The 20005-nt window shown below is 37.9% G+C and overlaps 3 protein-coding genes across 4 annotated transcripts; 2 read left to right on the top strand and 1 right to left on the bottom strand.

The window, feature by feature from the left end:
- Positions 1–1348: 1348 nt before the first annotated feature.
- LOC125214346 (fructose-bisphosphate aldolase 3, chloroplastic) lies at positions 1349–4390 on the bottom strand. Its single transcript, XM_048115337.2, has 6 exons — positions 4075–4390; positions 2866–3135; positions 2564–2673; positions 2382–2472; positions 1997–2266; positions 1349–1915 (listed from the first exon to the last, which is right to left on the bottom strand). Exons 1-6 carry the CDS (start codon positions 4234–4236, stop codon positions 1637–1639), a joined length of 1182 nt encoding a protein of 393 aa, XP_047971294.1. The 5' UTR covers positions 4237–4390; the 3' UTR covers positions 1349–1636.
- Positions 4391–7286: 2896 nt separating this feature from the next.
- LOC125216611 (2-oxoglutarate and iron-dependent oxygenase domain-containing protein CP2-like) lies at positions 7287–11283 on the top strand. Its single transcript, XM_089066337.1, has 9 exons — positions 7287–7811; positions 8334–8381; positions 8813–8989; positions 9086–9236; positions 9329–9415; positions 9667–9791; positions 9976–10094; positions 10404–10515; positions 10985–11283. The coding sequence occupies exons 1-9, from the start codon at positions 7479–7481 to the stop codon at positions 11018–11020; spliced, it is 1188 nt and encodes a 395-aa protein (XP_088922463.1). The 5' UTR covers positions 7287–7478; the 3' UTR covers positions 11021–11283.
- A 1439-nt stretch (positions 11284–12722) lies between these two features.
- On the top strand, positions 12723–19990 carry RCK (DNA helicase ROCK-N-ROLLERS). Of its 2 annotated transcripts, none has more exons than XM_089068138.1 (28): positions 12723–12907; positions 13212–13318; positions 13399–13582; positions 13880–14041; positions 14116–14353; positions 14437–14473; positions 14561–14607; positions 14791–14828; positions 14925–14946; positions 15051–15263; positions 15401–15557; positions 15897–15948; positions 16137–16208; positions 16289–16338; positions 16430–16547; positions 16634–16694; positions 16772–16855; positions 16931–17056; positions 17133–17329; positions 17422–17610; positions 17719–17973; positions 18099–18148; positions 18254–18271; positions 18400–18482; positions 18574–18754; positions 18840–18874; positions 18962–19291; positions 19373–19990. In XM_089068138.1, the coding sequence occupies exons 2-28, from the start codon at positions 13251–13253 to the stop codon at positions 19894–19896; spliced, it is 3591 nt and encodes a 1196-aa protein (XP_088924264.1). In that variant the 5' UTR covers positions 12723–12907; positions 13212–13250; the 3' UTR covers positions 19897–19990. The 2 variants fall into 2 exon arrangements, with proteins under 2 accessions (XP_088924264.1, XP_047969987.1); XM_048114030.2 differs by having other exon boundaries at positions 13207–13318.
- Positions 19991–20005: the final 15 nt, after the last annotated feature.

Here is a 20005-nt window from a genome sequence, read left to right as displayed (position 1 = left end):
GCTCGAATATCCTAACAAGTTTTTTTCGGGTGCCAAAACCCGTACATGGTTTGCTAATAATGCATAAAAAAGTTGAAAATAAAAACAATAGTTGAATAGTAGAAAAAGACAAGAATGGGTATCTTTTAGACAAGGACGAGCATACCTTCCCAAGCTGTCTTGAATTTTTGTAGTCATATTCGATTTCTCTCAAAATAATTTTACCTAATCAATTGCATGATTCCGACAGCAAGATCAACGTCGCATTTCGAGAACAATTTAATCCATTTTAGTATTTTATTTGAATCTTGAACTCTTTCAGTTGTAATAACCTATTGGCAATTTACAGTAATGTTGAGTTATGCTCACATGCAGATATATTACGATCAAATGCAGAGATAAAATAATTAGATAATAAAATTACATTAATTTGATTCGTCTAAAATCTAAGTGGGCTGTCAAGCCCATCAAAAGAGAATGGGAGGACTCCATCATGGCCCACTTTTGCAAAAAAAAAAATCTGCTAATTTTCTGATGAAGTTTAGCTCAACCAAAATGAGAATCGATAACTGCTATTAATAATAGTATTTCTTACGACTAGTACTAGATGTCGCAATATTAAATAAACTGTATAATAAATTTATTTTTTTCGTTAGTTATAATGCTACTATTAATGATTTAAACTAGAATAAAGGCTTTTAGAAGTAATCGTTCGATAAACCTATGGAAAGCAAGACTCCAACCTAAACCAATTGTGCCACTCATTTTTTATGTTATTTTTACATGATTTCAATACACATATAGAAAGCATTGAAATTATTGAGAGCCTTACGTCCCCATGCCCCTTTCTAGCTTCGTCACTTGCTAAAATGACAACGGTTCATAGAAGATTTGAGAATATCATCATATAAATTCATATACTACTACTAAGGTAATAATACATGGAATTTCAAAACACAACATCAAATGATGCTTTATTACACAACATAGAGTAGTTCTAAAGGTGACAACTCTGAGAGTCAGCTACAAACGTTGATACGAGCAAGCGTCTGTGGTTGGCTCTACAAAACCAAGCAGCAAAAGAACAACCGATTTCGGTCGACAGTTGGAGTCAAAGGAACAGAGATAACGAGGCAGCCTTGAACAACAAGAAGCTAGCGGAGAAAGACACAGCAGCTGGGGCTCTGCAATATCTACAAGATCCCACAATATATGCAAGACTGTGTGTGATCTTTCTTGCGTCTTTTCAGCGTTATCAACAGGTTGTCAACATGGTCACAACACACTCCGTACGAGAATAATGTATTGTAAAACTGCACGCACTTAAATAAAACATGACGAGAATAAGGTATCGTAAAACTGCAGGCGCTTGACAAGCTTCGCTAGCAACCACTTTTGACATTCACGAAAAAAAATGGTACATTTGACCGCCATAACTGACTCCACCCTAAATCAGGTTAAAATTAGAATTCTGTCACCCGACTTATTTCTGGTATTATTCAAAGCACTATATTTAGAGCAACAAAGGGGGGAATTTTGAGTTTAAAAAAAAAAAAGTTTTCATGTCCTCGACACCTCGAACAAAATGCAACACCGGAAGATAACAACAACAATCTCAAGTCCCAAACTACTGTAGAAAGGAGCCCTCTTGCCTGCCTTAGTAAGTGTATCCCTTCACGAACATTCCCTTCTTAGCTTCCTCGTTCTCTCCCTCGGCCGAGTACTTCCCGAGCTGTGCCAAGGAGTTGGCCTTCGCGCGCACCAGGAGCGCTTTCTGCGCAGCTTCTACGTTCTCTGGACGACCTTGCCACGCCTTCAGCACGGAGTTCTGCAGTGCCCGTGCGTACGAGAAGGACACGTGCCACGGGTTGGGGCTCTGGTTCATCGCGTTGAGGTTCAGTGTCGCCTCAACTTCGGATTGCCCTCCTGACAAGAACTAAGCAGAAAACAAGGAGATCAAGCAGAGTCCTCAGAGACGAAGAACGATTTTGAATTATACGTTAAATATGTGAAGTACCATTATTCCTGGGACGGCAGGGGGTACTCTTCTTCTGAGCATGGTGAGAGTGTGGTTGGCAATGGTTTCTGGAGAAGACTTCTGCTTGTGTTCAGCTCCTGGTGTTACCATGCTTGGTTTAAGCAGGATCCCTTCGAATACAACATTGTTCTCAGCTAGGTAGTAGAAAACCTCGGCCCACACTTTCTCGGCCACTTCAAGAGTCCGCTCGATTGGGTGGTCTCCGTCAAGGAGAATTTCAGGCTCCACAATAGGCACGAGCCCGTTATCCTAAATTAGAACATGAACAAACAAGTTTAATACACAACTTGTAAGAGTACAGAAGCAAGATGAGAAAATTGTCAGATAAGGAAGGGGTGGAAGGCGATGAGATCTAAAGTAGTACCTGCGAAATGGCAGCATAACGAGCAAGACCCCAAGCTGCTTCTTTAACAGCTAAAGCAGAAGGACCACAAGGAATGCTTACAACAGTTCTCCTAAAATACACAGAAAGGCAGTATCGTGATTGAGTCAGTCAAAGGTTACACTTGATATATGAAAGAAAATAGCTTTTGTAAAATAGCAAACCATTTAGCAAAACGAGCTCCTTGCTTATAGTATTCAGCAGATCTGGAAGCCAGTCCGTCTAATCCCTGGCACCAAGATTCATTGTTTGATCCTGGCAATGGAACCAAACCCTGCCAAAATGGAACCAAAAAACTAAGTAAGAAGAAAATATATAACATGATTCTAGATTGAAGTCAGGGACTCATAAGTGTAGGAAGTCAAGGATATATGATTATAGTCGATGACGGATGAGGATGATCAAAATTTGAGTAGCATTAGCATAGTAAACCTTGAAATGAAATTAACTTTACCCTAATCCTCACCTTATCAACTTTAATACCAGGAACAATATTCCCATCACGTAAACAGTCCACAAACTTCTTTCCATCTGTGGTCGACTGGTAAAGTGTCTCTTCAAAGAGAATAGCACCAGAAATATAATCACCCAACCCAGGGGTCGTCAGAAGGAGTTGCCTGTAGGCCTGCCTGTTCGTCTCGGTGTTGTCAAGTCCAATGGACGCCAACCTCTTACCGCATGTAGCGTTTGATTCGTCTATTGCAAGGATACCATGTCCTGGTGATGCAATTGATTTCTGTTCCAACATAGAATAGAATATTGTACTGTTATTTTAATATTATAAACCACAAATATGTACATAGTATCACATAGTGTCTTCTTCAAACATTCTATCCGCCAATATACATTAGCCCGCATAAACTATGGAACAATTCCAACTTCCATCTTTTAAATATGCAAAATGCAAGTGAGGAAATATTGCTAGTAGAGTGCATAGTGTTTTTACCCCGCAATTAAAATGAATTATATAATTCTCAAATGGAATATATATAAGGCGGCTAGAATGCACAGACATACAGTTGCAAACACACCAGGCTTACTACCAGCGCCTTCTACAAGCCTAGTGAATCATACTAACACTCACCAACCAAATGAGTAGTGCAAGCACGTGACCATACCTCATCTACCCGCTTTTTATAAAAATAATAGTAGTAATAATAATATTATAAAAAAGGAAGAATATTAGAATATTAAAATATTAAAATAATCAACTATTGCAGTCAACTATACTTTATTAGCAGTCATAGCGTAGTGCAACAGCGTGAATCATGACAATCATAGTATTAAAAAATTGCATTTTATTGTAAAATAACTTGATCATGTTTAGCAAATTTCAGCAACGGCAGATCTCGAATTCTCCGATAAACTCTCAAACAAAAATACATCAAGCAGTAATCTAGGGAAAATCAATTAAAACACAGCAGATCATATATCTCAATAATTCCTAAAACATGACCACAAAAAGGAGCTAATACAGTATAATCCTTGGATCTAACTATCTAAGACAGAATTAAAAACTTAAGAACACAAAACATAAGCATATATACATTTTCTGCGTGTTTCCTACATCACTAACGGATTAAAAACTTCATATGCAGAAAAACACCGCCACAGCTATAATTCATCACTTCAATTGATTAATCAAACGCTAATAGCAGGTAGAGGAATCGCTTACAGCTGTTTTGACGAGCTCATCGGTGTACGATCCGGCGCGGACGACTGAAAGGCGGCGGTTGGAGAACCTCGGCGCCGATCCTGAGCGCGAGTTGACGGACTGGTGGCCGCCGATCCACGATGAGGCGGCGGCGTTCAATTTCACAAAACTGGAGCAAGCCATGACTCGTGTTTTCGGCAAGTTAGAGAGAGGCAGAGAGAGAGAGAAATGGAGAGAGTGAGAATTTGGAAGAGAGCGAGGGCTTATTATTAAGAGTAATTTAATGTGATTAATTAATAAATGGGGAGTGAATTGTTTTCTTCTTTACGTTGTAGAGTCCGCCCTTTGGCGGAAAGAGCTGTAATTGGAGAATAAGGCTGCGGCGGATCTACCAACCCACTAGGTCGTTGAACGTCACTGTTCACAGGTTGCTTTGAAAATTACGTTGCTATCCCTCGCCTAATATTTTTGCCCAAACTCCCAATATTTACATACTTCTACTAATTAGATATTTAGAGCTTTGCAAGCATGACTCAGGTCCATCTCGGTGAGGCTAGATTGGTGCGGAATGGAAAACGACTATCGTCATCCACACGGTGTCCACTCCGGTGATGGTCACTCATGTGGCGGGCGAGTAGCCGAGCTTGTATTATTTCAACTTTTTTCTTGTGAAATCATCATCCACACGGTCACCGCAGTAGTGATGGTCACTCATGTGTCGGGCGAGTAGCCGGACTTTTATTATTTCAACTTTTTTCTTGTGAACAAATATTTTTATTTGTTGAAATTACTTCTTTAGAGAGAAAAACTTCAATTTGTAATTCTGATAAAAAATAGATGTAGGGTGCAAATAGAAAATTGTATTGCAAGGGAGATAATTTCAATATAAATGGTTTTGGATCAGGTTTAGTTGTGTTTATGTTGGGCTGACCCAATAATGACACAAACATAATAAACCTTGATCCAAACTCATTAATTGGCCAGTCCTATAAGAACAAGACAGTATTTTGAGTTTAGTTCCGAAAGGATTCATATACTAACTTGCTATTCTTTACTTACTATCTTCGTAAAAAAAATAGACTAATTTTATCATTTTTGGAGTGTCCACCAAAATTAGATCAATTTTTAAATGAAAAATCTTACAGAAATACTCCACCAGCCATACATATCATTCTAAATATGGACTCCACATTTCACTAACACTACTTCGATCACTTTTTACCTCCCTCTCTCTTACTTTATCAATTACTACGCATTAAAACTCGTGTCGTTCAAAATTTTGTCTATTGTTTGTGGACGGAGGTAACATTTTATATGCTCCCTTTGTCCCACACTAAGAAAAGCATTTCTCATCCGACACTGACTATTATAAAGTTTGTAATATTGTATGAGTTGAGTGGAGAGATAATAATGTTTCTATTTTAATAAATGTAAAAATTAGAATGGAACATAAAATAAAAATAAAAATGTGTCACTGAGAAAGAGATGGTATTTAGTGTGTTTAGAGAGTCAAAATTGGGTTATTATTTTATCGCACTCCCTCCGTCCTTGAAAATTTGTCACCTTTGACTTTTACCATTTTTAGTAATGGACCTCACATTCCACTAACTCATTCTCACTCACATTTTATTTTAAAACTACTCCCTCCGTCCAACAGTAGGAGTCCCGTTTTTCCGTTTTGGGACGTCCGATAATAGGAGTCCCGGTTCTACTTACCATATTTGGACAATTTAATTACCCTCCCCCTTCTCACTAATTTACACAATTGCCATAAAAAAAACACCCCCCCACCCCCATCTAATTTCACTCTCACTCTCTCTCATTGTCGGTCTCATTCTCTTGCCCTCCTCTTCCTACGCGAAACCCTAATTCACTATTGCCTCCATTGCTCCTTCTCGCCCACCGCCTCCTTCTGTCACCACCACCGCCTCCTTCTCGCTCGTCGTCTCCACCGCCTCTTTCTCGCGTTGTCTCCACCGCCTCCTTCTCGCCTGTCGTCTCCACCGCCTCCTTATTTTCCGCCGCCTCCACCACCTCCTATCAAACCCTAATCGCCCGCCGCCGCCTCACACTCTCTCTTCCTCTTCTTCCTGCCCGTTGATTCATATCTTGCGTTGTGGAATTAATTGTTCCATCGAGTGTAATTGTTAGTGGCTGTTAATTTTGCAAAATTTGCTCTTGAAAAATCTGTTCTTATGGCCTCTCTGCGGGTTTTACTTTTGGATTTGAATTCGGTATCGTTTTGATTAATCTTGGCTTTCGAAATTGATTCCTAGCGGATTTGAATTAGAGTGTGGATTTCTTATGAATTTGATTAGAAATTGGTTTTGTTATTGGTTTTTTCTCCAGATTATGAATGCAATTTAGTCGATTTCCAAAACCAAGATTGAATGGGAATCTGCTGGGCATTTTGTTTAATTTGAGGGTTCTTTTTAAATTCAGTTTTTGATTTATTTCCATGAATATATTGGCAGCTTGAAATTAAAATTTTCATTATGTGCGGGCTTCATTGAGGTGGGTCCCAAATTCCAATATAACACACCATTTATTATACATTCCAAAACTTTCTTAAAATCCGTGCCCTTTAGAAATGGGACTGCTATTGCTGGACGGAGGGAGTAATATATAAAAGTAGGACCTACATACCACTAACTTTTTCAAGACACTTTCTATTGCATTTCTTAAAATCCGTGCCGGATCAAATGGTGACGAATTTTGGGGGACGGGGGAAGTATTTTATTTGTTGTCTCCATTTCATTCCATGCCTTCGTCATCATTGTCAGGGATATGTTGAAGACCCTATTTCCGAAGACGGAATGATTTCCGAAAATAGTTACATGTAGTAGATCGATAAAAGGATAGTTACAAGTTTGAATATTGTGTGGATAATGAGTTTTCAAACCCTAAATAAATTTGAAATTTTCAGATCATATAATTTAAATTTCATTTTTTTCCGGAATCGATTTAAATTTAGTTATAAAAGGATGGAGATTTGAATTTATATTTTATTCAATTTAAATTTATATTCTATGAAAGTTGGATATTTAGATCGATTTGGTATATAAAAAAATTCCTACCCGAATCCGAATGCTCACTACTAATGAAACTATAAATAAGTATAATTATAATTTAATTTATTAATAAAAATAAAAAGTACTCCTACGGTCCTACACACTGGAAAAAAAAAGGTAAAATCTTAACAGTACCTTGGGTGTACATTAAATTCGTACAACCCGGAATTTTGCACTATACCTCAAACCCTAGCTCTCATCGTCCCCTTCACCACACCACCTGCACAATCACCTCACGAAAACCCTAAAATCTCTAACTTAGCTCCAGAAATGTCGATCTAGCTCGTAACTTACTCCTTCCAATCCACACATTTTCCAGAAATCCGGTGGAAAACACTTGCTGATCGATCCTCGATGTCTCTCGACGGTGCACGTAAACCAGGGGCACCCGACGGGAGGCCCGATCAAGCAATTGCGCACGCCAACGGCGGCTCCACTGTTCAGGTGCTGCAAAATGGCGCCTCCGCTGCGCCGCCGACGTACCTGACGCACAGGCTGAGGCTGAACCCCAATTCGGATCACAGGCCGGACAATTACGAGGATTTGGACCTCGAATTCAGCCCCTCGATCTTCAGCTCGCTGGAGAGGTATCTCCCTCCGAATCTGCTGCAACAGGCGCGCGATGTGAAGGTGAATTACATGCGCGAGATTCTTCGCCGGTATTACCCCGAGAGCGAGCGAGTGAGGGTAATGCTCTGACGCCATTCTCCCTCGTTTAGTGTTGGTGCCAGTGTTCATTTGTGTATATGCATGCGGAGTCTAAATTTAACTTGTCATACATATATATATTGTTGAATCTCTATTGTGGGAGTGTTTGAATCGGATGTGTAGGAAACAGCATTTTGCTAAGGACTTAAAATTTTGCATGATTGCTTACAGTGAGAACCTATATGCTTTCAAGTTTCAACAAGCAAACACTGAAAACAAGCCAGCTACATGAAAAAAGCTTGTTTAGCACAGTTAATTAGATAAGCAAATGGTTGGCTCTTAGGGGGTGTTTACTTTCATGATTGATGATTTACATGATTGAGTATTACTACTATTTTCATTTGAATGAGATAAGAAACAAGGAAAAAGTAGCTAAAATGATTAAAATAATCAAGGGCATTGGGATTTAAGTTCCAATCCATATTGGTAAACAAGGAGTTAGCCTAGACATACTTTCTTATTTCTCACTCACTGTTGACATTTTACTTCTGTGTTTAACAGCTTCAGAAGCATCGCGAATACAGGCAGAAGATTATATCCAACTACCAGGTATACTTTTCTTTAAACTTTCATTTACAATAAATAATTTTAGTCAAGTTTATCCAACTATCAGGTGTGCATAAGAGCAGTATAGTTGAGCTTATACCGATAGGATAAGTGTGCTGCAATACAACGGTTGACCTCTACAATCGTACGAAGTCGCTCGACCGTAAGAGAGAGCCCGCCAACGCTCGTGAAACCCGGGTCGGTCGGTCCTCCATTCATCCGACCGGAGGTGTAGGAGGACATGCATGTTCAAACAATGAAAGATAGAATTGTTTCTTCATGGGACGAATTAACTAATCTATGTCTGCCTGTCAATTGATAGAAAAGTGGAAGAACATGTTAACAGTATACTGTAGTATTAGTATCATTTCTGTATATTTGAAATCCTATGCCAGGATAAACGTTCTATAACTGCACCATCTTTATCTTCTCAGCGCCTTCACCTCGAGCTTTATAGTATGCATCCGACGAACTTTTTTGTGCCCTCATTCCTGAAGGCTATAAATGAGAACACTGAACAGGCGTTTAGAAACATAATGTCAGAACCCTCTCCTGGAATTTTTACATTTGAGATGCTGCAGCCACGGTTCTGTGAAATGTTGTTGGCCGAGGTGATTTCCACATTTCAGCTATTGTTCAGCATCTTAACATTATTATGCCAACTTGTTTAGTGTTTATATTCTCTTACAGTGTTTCAATTTTTTTAGGTAGAAAATTTTGAGAAATGGGTCCACGAGACAAAGTTCAGAATCATGAGACCCAATACAATGAATAAATATGGTGTTGTTCTTGATGATTTTGGCATGGAAACCATGCTTGATAAGCTCATGGTAGATTTTATACGGCCTATATCAAAAGGTGAGTTAGCTTTTCGGTCACAAGTCTGTATACATCTATCGTTGTTGGTGCTCAGTTTGATACTAATCAGCCTTCTCAAAAATGTGTTGCAGTTTTCTTTCCTGGGGTTGGGGGATCAAACCTTGATACTCATCATGGTTTTGTCCTTGAATATGGGATCGATAGAGATGTTGACCTGGGTTAGTGATTGTATCCAAGTTTATTTTTGATTCACATCTTTATGGTTTGTATGTTTAATCATTCCTGAATGTAATTATTATTTCCTTGCCAGTGAAATTATATTATGCTAAATCGATACAATGACTTTCTTTTTGGAGTACAAACCATTGTTTAATTACCTATGCGCAATTGCCTTGTGAAGTTCTTACCAATGTAATCACAAAGCACCCTCCTCAGCTGTTTTTAATTTGTGTATAATTGGAATTTACAGGTTTCCACGTGGATGACTCGGAAGTGACCTTGAATGTCTGTGTGGGTAGACAATTCTCTGGGGGCGAACTCTTTTTTCGTGGTGTGCGATGTGATAAACATGTAAATACAGAAACACAGTCTGAGGTAAGTTGCTCGAGCAGCAGTTTCTTCCTTATTGGTAAACATAAAAAACTTCCTAAAATACACCTGTTTCAACATAAAAAACTTCCATAGGATGATGGTATTGGTAAAAAATTCCATGTCTGGATTGATTGTAATAACTGAAAATAGGCTTCATCAGCAGGTGTTTGTCTTGGCTGTTTTGTAGGAGATATTTGACTATTCACATGTCCCGGGGCGTGCTGTTCTTCATTGTGGCCGTCATAGGCATGGTGCTAGAGCCACCACATCAGGAAAGAGGATAAACTTAGTGTTATGGTGTAGAAGGTAAGGCTACAGTTCTCTTTCACTTATGTCTGACGCGCCTTTGACTTCAAAGTACGCAATACTTTTATCCCGGGATCGAAGCTAACATTCTGTTCACTATAACTTTCCAAAGCAAAAAAAAAAAAAAAACTCCTGAACTACTATTAACTATGAGATGTTGATAGCTTTCCTTCACCTATTGCCGGAATTGTTTGATCTGAATCAAAGCATTATATATTTATATTTGGTTAAACTGGTCAGCTTATTATTATTTCGTAAAGGTAAAGCTCTTGCAATTTCATACTTAGTTCTGATATCTTTACTCTACAGTTCTGTATTTAGAGAATCCCGAAAATATCAAAAAGATTTCTCCAGCTGGTGTGCAGAGTGTCAACATGAGAAGAAAGAAAGGCAACGCCTGTCAGTCGCTGCTATCAAAATGGTATTCTAACATCCCTAGTTTTTATATAATGCTTCCCGTTTTATCCGTGAAGGACAACACTGTCCTGTTTTCCTCCTCAATACCCAACAATTCATTCACTGTCAAAACCACTGAGAATTGGTCACAAATGCTACATGGTGACCTGCACTGCTGCTGTTTCAGTTTTTTGCATATGATAGATTGATTAGTGTCATCGGAATCAAGATATACAAGATTAATGTTGTCTGATGCTATGACATGGCTTAAACTATCCATAAGGGTTAGAATGATTGTTTATGAGAACATGTGTGATATTGTTGTCTTTGAGAAAGATATCACAGGTTCAAAAGTCTAATAGAAGTTGCGTAGTTAGCTATACCATGATCATGGTGCTCTCAACGAACATCATTTACGCTGATAAAACTGCAAAGCTGTTTCTTGTATCTGGACTTGAACAAAACATGACAAGTTCTAAAACGTTTGTTTGCAGGACTTGCTGAGGAGGGAGGGGCAAACTGCTACCTGAGCTTGTTGTACATTGTTTTGTTGAAGCTGTATAACATTAGATGCTCTCATCCTTGGATAATCAAATATTCATAATCAGCAGCATGTAACAATTATCCTTTTTGTTGTCTGTTGTTTTTTGCAATCCAAGCACACATGTGTAAATGAAAACTATTTAGGTGCAAGAAATCTGGATTGGTCCTACCTGCTATGCAGTTCATTCATGTAATTAAAAACCAGCATTCTTTATTTATCCAACTCTTTTTACTCTCTTTATGTTTTAAATAGTGCTTCTTAATTGGTAGTAGTAGCGAATCAAAGAGCTTTATATTAGTACATCTGTTTTTTAACAACAGAAAGTATTTCTATTTTGTTGTCTCTTAAAATTAAAACTTTCTATGTTATGAAACTTTTCTCTCTCAAGTGTGGTGATATTCAATCTCTATTAATAATACTTTAATCAGTTCATGAAGTATGAAATACTTTTGGAAATGACAAAACAGATATTGATGTACCCCTCAGTTGCTAATCATTATAATATAGGTACAGTAACTACACAACTACAAAGGGTTATGAGTTTTTAATGAAATATCTAACATTTAATGTGTATGATATGATTAGGTGTTGGAAAGGAGAGAACGAAATGGAACTTCATGTAAAAGAGATGGTAAATACTACTCCTACTAAACATATATGTGAGCTTTGTGTAGGAGGGTTTGTTAGGATGGATATAGATATTTTTGATGAATAAGCTTTGTTCTAAGTATTTACTAATGATACTATAATATGTTGGTTTATAGAATTTATCCTTTATGTGAGAGTAAAAGTAAATGCTTGTGTAATGACTCAAAAATTATGGTCTGTCTATGTTGCCTCTTCTTCATTTGATTATAGAATATTTATGTTTGTTTTCGCTTCAAATCATTTCATTGTGTTTAACCTCGTGTGATGCACTACTTGAGTGGTTTTTCCACATCAATTTGAGATTATCAAACGAAAACTGAAATAATAAGTTTTCACACTCAATATGTTCTCTTTTGCTAAATAACCAAATTCAATGCATGACAATATATATATGTACACATTTCAATATTTTGAGAAGCATCGAAAAAAGTAATAGGAACCAAAATCTTGAACAGTATATTATGTCGGAGAAGAAATCGAAATCAACTCAATTTTAAGTATGTATAGTAATTTATATATAAATATGTTTATAAATTATAAACTTGAATATCAAAGAATTAGTTTCGTGTTAAAATGACAATACAGTGACATCACGTATCTAACAATATTATAAACGCTACACAACAATCTATAAATTGTTGTCTAGCTTATTGGATATTGCTGGCCGAGAAAAAAAATGTTGTATAGCATGGTGGATATTGCTGTCCGAGAAATTTACCCTTGAGCATTTTTTATGATTGTCACATGGCAGTTGATTATTCGTCCCCGTGTACAAATGATTGACTATTAATGGTGGTATGGTGTTACTTTAAAAATTGTTGTCATTTTAACGTACCTCTTATAAATAATTAAATTCATTCATAAATATAAATCATAAATAATTTGAATAGTAAAGAATAATAAAAAGATTGAATAAACTATTATACAATGTCAACAATTTGAAGTCGAATTTTGAACTTAGCTTAGATTTATCACTATACCACAACATATAAAAACGCAAACTAATTTAAAACGGTCTACACATACCAATTTCATTTTCCCTCAAAAAACTTCTCTCTCCCCTTTACCGGCGAAATCCGCCCCGCCTGTCTCACTCGCCGCGACACCGCCCCGCCTTGCCGCCAACCTGCCTCGCTGATACACCGCCATACCTCGCTGCATTTCCGCTCGCCAGCTGTCCTTCCGCCCGCCTGCTTCGTGGCCTCGCCGTGGTGTGTTTCAGCAGGTATTGATTTTCTTCAATTAAAGTATTCCGATCTTATTGTTTCTGTTTGAATTGATTGTGTTTCTAGTCTAGATTCAGTTCCTGCTCATTATCTCTACATTATATGTATTGGTATAGATCGAGTTCCTGCAGCAGTTATCTCTCTTTATATTCGTGTAGATTATGATAATATTTTTGCAATCTAGTGTATAACGAACTAGTACTGGTGAATTTTAAAATTATTTGCAGTGAAATCATTTTTTTATTCACTGTTTGCTGCTTTCTGATGTGTTGCATAACCTGGTGTTTATGGTTGTAAGCTTAGCATATTGAGTACTTAGTTCATCTGAACCGGACTCCACACATGGATGGCTATGCATTGAAGTCAGTGACCGATTTACCTGCTCCATTTCGCTCAGCCTTTAATTTCAGGTACCATTAGAAGTGTCTGTTGAGACTGAAACAGACGAGGTCGCTTCTTTATTAATGTATTTTTTTCGACACACATGCAGATACTTCAACTCACTGCAGAGTGAATGCTTTTCCACATGCTACCTTTCCGACTTCAACATGGTCATTTCAGCACCAACTGGAAGTGGCAAGACGGTACTCTTTGAGTTATGCATTATGAGGCTTCTCTCCAAGTCCATCACTGGTGGTGGGAGCTTCAACCATCACATAGGGACCCTTAAGACAGTAGGTTTTCCGATGGTTTTGTTTATTACAAAAATTAGTGTATTTATATCCTTGAAGAAGTTACCATGGTTGCATATGAGAACAGTGTTGTCAGAGCCACTCCATTTTGTTTTGATATATGAATCACAGAATAATATGAAAGCCTTTGTTCATTTCTTTGCATAAGCCAAACCTGATATTATGTATAATGATTTTGAAACAAATGTGCTATATGAAAATCCTGACTGTCATCTGATGTTATTGTTTCATTTGCATCCATTTTGTTTCTTGCTGGTGTAAATATATTGTGTTGTGAAGATATATATAGCACCATCAAAGGCCTTGGTACAAGAGAAGCTCCGGCATTGGACGCAGAAGTTTGGATCACTGGGAATAAATTGCCTTGAGCTAACAGGTGACAATGAGTATTACAACGTCAAGAGTATGCAGGATGCAGACATAATTCTTACAACTCCTGAGGTAGCTATTAGGGGATTTTTTTTCCATCTTTGGGTTACCTCATCCTGGCTTAGATCTGGTCTTCCTCCCGGCAGAAATTCGATGCTGTGACTCGTTATCGCATAAAGGATGGGGGCTTGAGCTTTTTCAGTGATATATCACTTGTGCTAATTGATGAAGTTCATCTGCTGAATGATCCCCGAGGAGCAGCTCTAGAAGCTATTGTCAGCAGAATTAAAATGCTCGCTTGCAGCCCTGAAATGAAGTCAAGTCCTTTATCCCTTGTTCGTTTCCTAGCTGTTTCTGCTACAATACCAAATATCAACGACTTAGGTAGTTTCGAGATTCACATCATCAAGATGATTTGCATTCTGTTATTTCAAACGTAGGGCATAACAGAAAATTTACATTTGCAGCGGAGTGGCTTATGGTTCCATTTCAGGGAATCAAAAAGTATGGTTAAATCTTATTAGATGTCAAGTGTGCACTCTGATGGCAGAGCTTGTTCTCATGAAACTTATGGTACTGTCCTTCTCACAGGTTTGGAGAAGAAATGAGACCTGTAAAGTTGACTACTAAAGTTTTTGGTACTCACAGTTTCCCTAAAGCTCAGTTCCACCGACTGTTCTCCTAGTTATCCACCAATTTATACTAGAGTAGACGCAATGCAGCATATCATAATTTCAAGAATTAATACTATGAAAAATAATACTTGTATCAGACTGAATAATTTATCTTGATATAAAGTAGAAAAATATTTTTGCTTGCAGGGTACACACCAGCTAAAAATGATTTCTTATTTGAAAAGGTACCCTTGATAGCCCATGATCATGAAAAGCTTTAATCATCATTTATCAACTTTCTACTTCTTGATAATTATTAATGCTTTGTTTTGGTTGTTCAGCGTCTTCAGAACTACATCTTTGGTATGCCTGCCTACTGATTATCCAGTCGATATTTCTGTAGAGAGCTCGTTTATGTGGCATATTAAAGACCAGTAATACAGTAATCTTAAGTCACTAATTTGCAGATCTCCTAATGCAATATTCAAGAGAAAAATCTGCCTTGGTTTTTTGCTCGACAAGAAAAGGAGCCCAAGAAGCAGCACAATGCCTCTCTCAAATAGCCATGACATTTGGCCATTCAAGTCCTTTCATCAAAAGCAGAGAACAGCAGGAGAGACTAAGAGAAGCATCATTATCATGCAGTGACAAACAAATGCAATCTTATATACTCTATGGTGGTATTAGTTCATTCCTTTTCTTTTTCTTTTTTAATTTCATGTGACATCAGGCTTGGGGAAGGTTGGACAAAGATTAATACCTGAAATAATTTAGGATATGATTGTTGATTTAATATCTGCTAGCTGTTTCTTTCCAGTTGGATACCATAATGGTGGACTATCTATGAAAGATAGAAATCTTATGGAAGAGCTTTTTCTGAATGGTGATCTGCGGATTTTGTGCACCACGAATACTCTGGCCCATGGAATAAATCTACCAGCACATACTGTCGTCATCAAATCAACACAGTATTTGTACGTCTAGAAGTATTTTCGAATTATTTATGAGTTTTAATAGGTATTTGAGTGGAGGACAGCAGCAAACCGAGTGATATGCATATTCCTGGGATAACTTATGCTTAATATTGAGGTCTAACTATGCAGTTTAATATACCTTATCATAAGAAGGTATATATGTATGATCAGTACTAAAAACTAGTAATCTTTTCCAACTATCAGAAATCCAATTTCCTTTTATTTGTTTCTGTGGACATGGTTCAGACTCTTCCACTCCTTATGAAGGAACTACATATTTGGAGGTGAATCGGATTAGAATTTAAAATAATTGTGCTCTAATATTTGATATTTTTCCAGCAACAAGGAGAAAGGGATGTACATGGAATATGAACGCTCCATGATACTCCAGGTGTATTTCTGTTGCTTTAATCATTCTATAAGAAATATTAAGATTATCAGATCTTTTCTTGAGAATTGATTGTTAGGTGGTCAGGGTAAACATAACACACTGAACTTGGGGTACAAAATTAGGCAATTGTGATTTTCACATCTGAGTGCTCTTTATATTGAAATGATAGCCACCTCTAATTTGTGCAGATGTGCGGAAGAGCAGGGCGTCCTCCATTTGATGACACAGGGATGGTCATAATCATGACCAGAAAAGAAACAGTATAAATTTCCCAATACTATGAAAATATTACTGATATCGAATAAAAACTTGCTTATAACCCTTTTGGATCACATCTCAGGTTCATTTGTATGAGAACTTATTAGGTGGATGTGAAATGGTGGAATCACAGTATGCCGCTTTTTTACCTCTAATCTCTCTCTACCCTAAAGCAACACTAAACATGAATCATCTGACAGTTTTCTGGTTTACTTCTCTTCAGATTGCTTCCATGTGTAACAGAACATCTAACAGCAGAGATAGTTCAATCTACTGTAGCAGATATAACAAGAGCCATTGAATGGATAAAGTGCTCATACTTGTATGTGAGAATGAAAAAGGCAGGTTCTCATTGTCAAAAGGAGACGCAAACATTTGAGTATTCCTTTATTAGATAGCTTTCTGAGAGTTTCCTTGCAATGGCCAGAATCCCGAGAATTATTCAATTAAAGGGCCAGCCGGTGATCGTATTGAGAGGCATTTGCAAGGTAAAGTGATTCATAATAACCATATATCAAATGTGATATACAGACATACACTGACATCTTGTTACATGCTCTGCCAGAAATTTGTGTTCAAAAGGTTAATGAACTATCAAAGTATCAAATGGTCTGGACTGATGATGATGGTTTCCTTCTGAAGCCACTTGGTAAGCCATCAATCGTTTCTGCAGTTTTCAGATTATAATGTAGTATGAGGCATTGATTCTTTCTCTTGTATCCAGAGCCTGGGAAATTGATGACAAAGTACTATCTGAAGTTTAACACGATGAAGCACATTATAGACGCACCCGCCAACTGCAGCGTAGATGAGACACTCCGTACAATATGCAAGGCAGAAGAAATTGCATGTATTTATTTATTATACTCAAAACTAATTTTCAAGCTATGTATTTTGGTTAATGTATATCATTTTGACAATGAAAGGGATACAACTGAGGCGTAATGAAAAGAAGCTTCTGAATGACATAAACAACGACAAAGATGGCCGCCTGCGGTTTCATGCCCTTGATGAGAGAGGAAAGCGGAAAAAACGCATCCAAAGTAGAGAAGAGAAGATGTTTATTCTGGTGAATGACTGTTTGACTGGCGATCCTGTAGTGCGGGACTTGTCCATGACTCAGGTTTCACCGCCTTTGCATATAGTTTAAGATTGTGTGCCATTTCATTATTCTCTGTAGGATTGTTAAACCACGACCAACCTTTTATCCTGTAGGACACAAATTCTGTATGCTCAAATGGATCAAGGATTGCCAAGTGCATGAAAGAGTATTTTATGTACAAAAAAAGTTACAAAGGAGCTTTGAGTGCCACTCTTCTAGCCAAATGTTTGCATCAGAAATTATGGAATGACAGCCCTTACTTGCTGAAACAATTACCAGGCATTGGGATGGTGACGGCAAAGGTCGCTTTACTAATCTATCGACTTGAGATTCCTTTGGATATCTGACCTTTACATTTATGAAGAGATAACGACATATAATTCTTTGTGCACCTGACTAATTCTTACTAGGCACTGCATTCAATGGGAGTAACATCATTCGATACCCTCTTCGAGGCTGACCCAAGAAAGATTGAGTTGATGACTGGTCGAAAATACCCTTTCGGGAACCATATCAAAGAATCTCTGCTGCTACTTCCCCCAAAAATTGAGATGACACTTAAGGAGGAAGAGGTCCAAAGAATAGGGAAGTCCAAGCTGCTAGTTACATTAACCAGGCTATCAGAGCCAGTGGCGCCAACACCTAAAAAGCATTATGCTGATGTGGTATGCAAGGACTACTGACCTTTACATATGATATGTCAGAATTACAGTTCTTTTTGCTTGTATAAATGTTGGTATTGAGGCTTCTAAATTTCGTAAAGTCATGCAACTGAAATAGTTCCTTACAGATTGTTGGTGTTGAAGATGACAACAATATTCTATTTCATGAAAAAATAAGGTACAGTGATTGCTAGAGCTTTGGATACATCCAGTAATGCACCTCTTTGCTCGTTGGTCCCTATTCTGTCTCTTCGTTTCTGAAACCTCTTTTCTGGTGCCCCAGGTTGGAGGATTTCTCAAGGTAAGAAAACCAGTGACTGAAACATATTCGCGTTCAACGGTGTAGAACACGAACTTCTTTTCAGACACATGGTACATGACATCCGTCTAATGGAAATTCACGTACCTGATGTTATGGATTCTGTGCAGCCCGTATCATGCAACTGTGTTATATTCAAGCCCCGAGCAAGGAAAACTGACGATTAAGGCAGATTTGATATTTGAAGAAATCAGTAACTTCTTTACTTTCATCTCCTCCAATCCACGCTTTCTATTTCAAAGGCTGGCCTAGTATGCATCTGGTATAATTTTATGCTATTGCAGTTGGCATTGATCTCCATCAAAAGGTTATCGTCACACCACCATTAGAAAAAGATGTTGTTCCTAAATTCAGACAGAAAGAGATTTCCTCGTATGTTCCCAAGAAGGTTCGCAGTGTAAAAGACAGCTATAATCGTGCTTCTCTCCCTGCCTCCAAAGAATTGATGGAGATTTCATCTTCCATGTATGTTCGTGTTCATCCCTTCTGATATAACCATATAAAAACTATGACTTCCTTAACAATCGATCTTAAACTTTTGACGTATCAGGCCCAGCTTCAAACTTATAGATGAAGATTCAGATGGTATAACTAACTATTGCTTCTCCTGATCATACATGCTTGTCTTCCAGCAGCTCACTACCTATGCTTACTTGTTTCTTATTCTCACAGACAATCCGGTTGCCGAAACTGAAGATGATGACTGCAGGATTATTACTTCAAAGACAGTCTTCGACCACATCCGGGAGAAAGCAAAAAGTTTACCCGTGTTGCCCATGTCTGATTCTACATCTTCACCATCATTAGAGGCCTTCACTCTCATCAAAAAACGCACTCGTGAGATGCATCTCGTGCTTGATAATGACTTTGAGGTACTGGAGATTCAAGGCAGCTACAGAACTCCACAAAGCAGGATGGCCTTTCAACGTCCCCGACGTACAGAACCAGTACAGGAAATACAAATCATAGACGAAGATGGCCAAATACTCACATTCGATGCAGGTGAGCCTTCATACTGTCTCTACCATGTGACATTTTAATTACTATTTCTAGTTATACTCATTCAACTTATACACAATGTAGAAGCTTGGAATGAAGAAGATGTAGCAGCTACTGAGTATTATAACACCAAACCAGGAAAATCGACAGAAGCTACGGTCTCTGATCATGCAAGAAAAAGACCAAGAAATTCCATGATTCTTGACTGTACGAAGACGACTGATTCTACACAAGTACTCACGTTCGATGCAGGTGAGCCTTGGAATGAAGATGTAGCAGCTACTGAGTATAATAACACCAAACTGGAAATATCGACAGAAGCAACGATCTCTGATCACGCAAGAAAAAGGCCAAGAAATTCCATGGTTCTTGACTGTATGAAGACGACTGATTCCACCCAAGTCACAAAGAGCAACACAATGTCACACATACAGAAGAAGGCAAGCTCGTTCAACGTGCCTATCAACGATGCTCGACTCCGTGTCAGCTCCAGTGATAAGCTGCGGTCACCAAGTTTACAGAAAGGGCAGCTTTGCTCGCTGTCAATGGCGCCAGTAAAGAAAGAGAAGCCATTTCTTGGGTTTCAGAGCGTATTCTCATTTCTTTGATTTTACATCGAAAAATACAGTTTGGCTTTATAATAATTTTGTTATTTTGTTATTACCACGAACTATTATAATAATTTTGTTATTTTTGAAGTGAGTAACATTGTAAACA

This window comes from Salvia hispanica, chromosome 3, assembly GCF_029641045.1.
Source record: "Salvia hispanica isolate PSC_SH4W2 chromosome 3, Shi_PSC_v1, whole genome shotgun sequence".
In the NCBI taxonomy this organism is placed as follows: Eukaryota; Viridiplantae; Streptophyta; class Magnoliopsida; order Lamiales; family Lamiaceae; genus Salvia; species Salvia hispanica.
Note: the sequence above shows the minus strand (reverse complement) of the source record. Positions and strands in the feature narration are given on the sequence as shown.